The sequence below is a fragment of the Notothenia rossii genome, assembly GCF_949606895.1.
Source record: "Notothenia rossii genome assembly, chromosome: 8".
NCBI lineage: Eukaryota > Metazoa > Chordata > Actinopteri > Perciformes > Nototheniidae > Notothenia > Notothenia rossii.
Window position 1 is genome coordinate 65,750,862 of NC_136906.1, and position 6,655 is coordinate 65,757,516.

At 43.0% G+C, this 6,655-nt stretch overlaps 1 protein-coding gene across 1 annotated transcript; it reads left to right on the forward strand.

The window, feature by feature from the left end:
- The first annotated feature begins 2,194 nt into the window (after window positions 1–2,194).
- On the forward strand, window positions 2,195–5,576 carry sox7 (SRY-box transcription factor 7). The gene is made up of 2 exons (XM_079645599.1): window positions 2,195–2,666; window positions 3,715–5,576. Exons 1-2 carry the CDS (start codon window positions 2,435–2,437, stop codon window positions 4,659–4,661), a joined length of 1,179 nt encoding a protein of 392 aa, XP_079501725.1. The 5' UTR covers window positions 2,195–2,434; the 3' UTR covers window positions 4,662–5,576.
- Window positions 5,577–6,655: the final 1,079 nt, after the last annotated feature.

Here is a 6,655-nt window from a genome sequence, read left to right on the forward strand (position 1 = left end):
AGAAATAGTCGTGCAGTGAGTACCCTATACGAGCTGATCATGAACGTTCACAGGTTTCACAAACATCGATAAGGCTTTCACAACACTCACCTTTTTCCACTTTAACTTCGGAATATGATTAATGAACCTAGAAAATATTTGTCTTTGACTAGACTGACGAACTCTCAACAAGCTAGATTTTTTCAGAAATGAGTGGGTGGTATGAGTCAAAGGAGGAAACTACAAATGTTCAGCTTTACACGTGAATACAGCATTCCTCGTAATTATTTTTAGTTACCGATATTTCATTTGTCATCCTATGGTGTTAACAGCCCGACTATTACTGTAAGCGTCTCAGGTGTGCAGGTGGGTTTTCCCATTACGTCAACATTTACTGTGGAGTCATTATGAGACTTGATAGTTTATTACAAGCCGTTATTTAACCCAAATATAAATTGTTTTTTCACATTAATTAATGTGGCTCTCCAACTGTTGTTGCTATCATGTTTAATGTGAAGAAAGACTGACATGTCCCTTTCCCTTTAAACGTCACAACCGTGTTAATTTGTTACACCACCCACATTTACTGACATTTCCACATAATGTTGCAGCTCACTTTTATTTTGAAATGAAATGAAAACCGTAGATTGAGGTTTTAATACAGAAGATGATATATGATGCAGAAACATAAAAGTGATAAAGGTTTGGCCTAACAACGTTAAACACTGGAATTTATTTTAAAACTGGATGCTTGATTTAAGTTGCCATAGTGACAATTCTTTATGCAGCACATGCATGCATCAAGACAAACCCCCTCGCCAAGTCTTCAGTAGCCACATGTCTTTTACTCTGAAAGGGTAAACAACAGCAGGCTGATGCAGCTCCCACCCACACATACATAAAGCTATTATTCATTTCAGAAACCCACCACTCGGAGCTTTCAGGTGCTTCATTCCAAATTGCAAATATATGAAACTCTAACTTTGTCAATCAGACTTGCTCACTCCTGTTTTCTCACACTTGTTCTGCTGTGACTTTTACTCACACTGACTTCACTTCAATGTGGCCCATGTCAGAGCAGCATGGCTCTATATATCACTGATGTGGCTGCCCTACGCACTATCTGTGGCTTCAGGTGCCGTATCCTCTTCCTGTGAGGAGGGGGGGGGGGGGGGGGCAAGGTTCACACACAGCTAGAGCTGACACTTAAGTTTGATGGTCAGGGAATCACAACGGAGCAAAAGATGTGTACTACAAATTTAAGATTGGATTGGAGGTTAGGAGGGGGAAAACGTTAAACCAGTATCTGTTATCAGGTTACTCCCTCCCCCATAAATATTACAAACCAAAATACTATCTGACCTGTGATCAGTAGCTGTGTTCCAGCAGTGTGTGTGTGTGTGTGTGTGTGTGTGCGCCCTTGTGTGTAAAAGTGTGAGCTTCTACAGAGTATCCTGTCAACAGGAACTCAAGGATTTGATATGAGCCTTTGGCCACAGAAGGAAACTGATTTGTTTGTAGTGTTTGTTCACTGGTTTCATCTCCTCGCACCCACAGATTTGTTCAGAGGTTCCACATTGATCTGCATCTAAACTATTAAAGAGAACTCAGTACAGTCATTTTAAAATAGTATAATATTGATCCTTAGGAGTTTCAAATATATTCAAAGATGCAGCACATTATAAAAACTTAAAAATAAAAAGTGTTGTTTCCCTTGGCCATGACACCCATAATGCTTAGGAGTTCAGTGGAAATCTATAAACACTTCCAGTTCAGTGTTCAAGTATTACTCGTTGAGCAGGACAGGTTAGATCAGTTGGCCAGGTGAGGGTAACCTTGTTGGAAAGCAAAAAAAAAACAATGTTGCCAAATTCCTAGCAACATGAAGACTATCTAGAATAAGGAATTAGTTTTCTTTAATAGGTAACAATTATTTCAGTTGTTCCATTTTGACTCACCCTGGTCCTTTATGAAGTGTACCCACCATAATTGTATAAAATAAACCTGCACAGTGACTGAGTTCTCGCTCTCTGTCAGTGGAAAGTGTTGTTTTGTTGTGAGGCCAGTTTAAGTAGTAAATGGTGTTGAAATGCTGCTCTCTCTCTTTTTCCTTTTCACGGGGCTCAACTTGCAATCAAGGAGGAGCCGAGAGTCCTCGGGGGCTTCTCCTGGAACCTGCTCCTCAAATATAAAGCGCTCCCCCATCCACCAGGAAAGACTGAATCATAACTCACGAGGAGGAGCCGCAGCTGAGCATATCTCCACAAACCTGTCCTGACATCTGACTGTCGCCTGTAGCTCTAGTGATTCAGGGAGTGTTAAACACCGCTGGATTTTATAAAAGCAGTTTCTGTAGTTTTTTAAATCAGCCTTTAGTCAATCTCCACAGAGAAGACAACTTATCAAAGAGACAAAGTGAGAAGCGCATCCTACGTTTGGACAGGAGAGTGCGCACATGGCAGCCCTCATCAGCGCGTACTCGTCGTGGCCGGAGTCCTTCGAGTGTCCTCCAGGAGACGGGGACGCGTCTGACGGACATGGCCCGCAAAGGACTCCCGCGGACAAGGCGCCGGAGCCGCGTATCAGACGGCCCATGAACGCGTTCATGGTCTGGGCCAAAGACGAGCGCAAGAGACTGGCGGTTCAAAACCCAGACCTGCACAATGCCGAGCTCAGCAAAATGTTGGGTGAGAAAAAGTTATTTAAAGTTTTGTTAATCAACAACTTTAATTGTTATGTGAGCATTAATATTTGCATATAGCCTATTATTATTGTGAATATTATTACTGCTATTTTTTACGGTCCTCACACTGATAATTGCCTTCAGGCCTCAGAGGTTTTTCCTAAAGTTTTAAAGTTGTTTCCAACACAAAAATGATATGTAGCCTACATTAGAATCTGAAAAAAGAGACAGTTATCGGTAAATGTGTTTTAAAAAGAAAAGACAACAAAGCAACGTGTTTAATCTTAGTTGCCAGACCAAATTAATTAATTACGTAACTTCAGACATTTGAAGCGCGTTACTCAAAGTGAACATCCCCGTTAAACCGTAACATTCGTTAAGACTATGGACTTAGTAAAGAAAATATATGATTCTGCGTTGGATTTACGCTGGTAGTGGATTAGTATTTAGTGCCAAATTCAAAATCTGGCAAATCGGAGATCAGGTTAAAGCCAATTCCAGAACGGCAAAACATCTCAAATGCTTTCATAAATAAGGGTAAAATAGGGACTTGTGTTTATCTTAAAAAAGGGCACTATTTCCCTTTTATAAACAATTAATAACTTAAAGTAAAATAAGCTGATTATTAGCTTTTCAGTAGAAGTGAATATAGATGTTTTGTCTTTACTTTTACGAGTGAATGAAAAATGAATATAGCAATTATGAGTCTTCCTTTGAAAGTAAAGTAAAGTCTAATCTTATTATTAATTGAATGTCTGTTTTATAGTGCTATTGTACCTATGTTTAATGTTTACACTCTTGCTGCAATTCCACCATTATAAATAGGATTGTCGTATCTTTATTATCCAAAAAGGGAGTATAAGTGTAAACATTTATTCAAACATACACACAAAACTTATTTATGTTTTTTTTTACAATTTGTAGAAATTGTGTGTCGTAATTTATCATTGTGTTAGAACAGACTTTAAACAATTAACAGAAAAGTGCAACACTGAATTACAAACTCATTCAAGATTTGCAGATTAAATTAAATCTGTGTTTTCCTCTTGCAGGCAAGTCCTGGAAGGCCCTGACCCCCCCTGATAAGAGGCCCTATGTGGAGGAGGCAGAGAGGCTCCGGGTGCAGCACATGCAGGACTACCCCAACTACAAGTATCGGCCTCGCAGGAAGAAACAGCTGAAACGCATCTGCAAGCGGGTGGACCCCGGCTTCCTACTGAGCGGGCTGGCCCCAGATCAGAACGCCCTGCCCGAGCAGAGGGTCCTCTGTCACCCCCTGGACAAAGACGAGGGCAGCCTCAGGAGCGGCTTCTCCAGCCCCAGCCCGCTGCCCGGCGTCAGAAGCTTCAGAGACCCGGCCCCCTCCAGCAGTAGCTTTGACACCTACCCCTACGGCCTGCCCACCCCCCCTGAGATGTCCCCCTTAGATGCCATGGACCACGAGCATGTCCCCCCCTCTTATTATTCCACATCTTGTAGTTCCTCTTCCTCCTGCCCAGATGACCACCACCAGAGTCAGACACACATGGGCAGCCCGCCCCCGTACCACACTGACTATTCTCAGAGCCAGATCCACTGTGGGGGCGCACACATGGGTCACATCTCTCTCATGTCCCAAGGTGGTGGGGGACTGATCCCCGTCCCGCTGTCTTACTACAGTAGCTCATCTTTCCACCATATCCACCACGGGCTCCACCAGGGACACCTGGGTCAGCTGTCCCCCCCACCAGAGACCCAGGGTCACCTGGAGACTCTGGACCAGCTGAGCCAGGCCGAGCTCCTGGGTGAGGTGGACCGCGATGAGTTTGACCAGTACCTGAACTCCAATGGGCCCGGGTTCCCCCCCGAGCAGAGCAGCAGCCTGATTGTTACAGGACACATCCAGCTGACGTCTCCCAGTGCTGGTTCTGCCCCTCCCAGCAGCTCCACAGAATCCAGTCTCATTTCAGTTCTCGCAGACGCAACGGCAGCCTACTACAACAACTACGGCATCTCGTAAACTCAGATTACACAGGGGGCTGATCAGAGACACTATGGGGTCTAAGTGGGTGAAGACATTTGGGATGATGTTGCACTTGGGTGCTAGTCGGAGAACAGTTTTGGTGCTCTTATCTGTAATTTCAAATCTTGTATAAGCATCCATGAGCAACATCGTCCCACCATGATTCAAACCTAAAGTGATCACTGAGCAATATGATTGTCTGAAGCCGAGGAAAGAACAAAGAGCTATGAGAGGAATATGAAAAAAAGGGAGATGGACACCTCAGGGATGCAGACACAAAATACTATAGTATGCCGCCTCCGGTTGTCATGACATTTCTAAACCAGAAGAACAATCGTAAACACTTTTTGTCCACTTTTAAATGTCACCTGTTACTGTTTCCACTGCGGCATGTACAGACGCTCTTTAGTAGCTAATTGAAGTCCTTTGATGTTTTGCATAAATGCTACTGTAATGCTATTACCTACGCTTTCCATTCGAATGTTTGTATTATATGTTCTCGCTCTCATTATCGTGGGAGTTTTACCTCACTAGTTGTAATTGATTGAGTTTTTAGTTGGCCATTTCTTATGCAATTTAACAGAATGGTGTATAATGAAGAAAAAAGGCGTTTATACTTCTTCCCAAGTACTTAATAATATATAATCATAACCTCTACGATGAAAGATAATAATGGTAACTATAAATGTATGCTGATTTAGGTTTGTGAAAGACAATAATTTAAAATAAAGTTCCATTTTTTATATTAACGAAGTTGCTGCTTGGAAATGTGTCCGCAGAAAACATACACCAAAATAAATATGTAGTATAATTTAAGGTATTGTTGGGAAGCAGATGAAGCAGATTTATCCTCATATATTTATCACGTAATTAAAAATGTCCTGAATTCAATAAATAAAAGTAAGAAAAGTGTTTTGTTTGTAACTATATGATTTCACACACACGTGGAGGGGTGGTGGGTCGTATTAGTCCAGCTTGGACTTCAGGGTCATACGATTTCTTCTATTTTGGGCTCTGTTTAGCCAAGCTGCCAGTGGCCCATTCTGACACCCACTCCCTTGGTTTCTCCACCCTCCATCACATCCTCCTTCCCTCCGTCTCCTCTCGCTTTCATTTCGTCCCGGTTCAGAGGATTAGTGTAAAACAGGCACAGCCGTCGCCACCCGCCTCCATCTCAACCGTCCTTTGTTTTCCTGGAGTCTTATTCTGGGTGCCATTCTTAGGCACTCCGGACCCCACTTCTTCCACCCCACCCCCTCACCCTGTGTTCTATCTTGCTGATGCAGACCTTTGGTAATCTGTGCAGAATAAATAAAAAAATAAATCCCAGGGCTTCGTTGACTGTTTTACACCCTGCTCATTTTTCTCTTTTTTTGTAACCCCCCTACTCCACCCCTCCCCTCACCCTCTCTGTTCCCTTGAATTTTTCTTCTTTTTTTTTTTTTGATAAAAGGAATTCAGGGGCTTTTGACAAATCCTGGAGTCTGGCTGGTCTTCCTGCATTTTTTTGGGAACGGTTGAGTCGTGCTTCTTGTAAAGAGGATGTGGCGGAGGAGCGGTGTTTCCTGACTGATAAGGGAAAAGCCTCTCTCCGTCAGGATGTTTGGGCCTGGCTGGGCCCTGCACTAAAGAGCCAGTGTGAGGGAAGGGAACCCGCTGTTCAGCAAGCGGGAGGAAACACTGCCGTGCTGATTAGCATCTCACTTACCCGTCTTTACTCACCCACCATATTTCAGGAGAGGCTTTGTCAACCTGGCCTGTTGTACACAGACAAACCACAAGCATATCAGCGTTTCTCAAATCAGTAAACAACACTTGTGTTAAACATATGTACCTAAAATACCTTCTTTATACCCACATTCAACTATGATCGTGTGCTTTTGACACACCTTGCTGACAATGTGATTAAACTGACCAGAATCACAACATTTATCAAGCACCAGTGTTTGTAGCCAGCCGATTTCATGCTCCTTTCTTTGGGGTTAGATCAT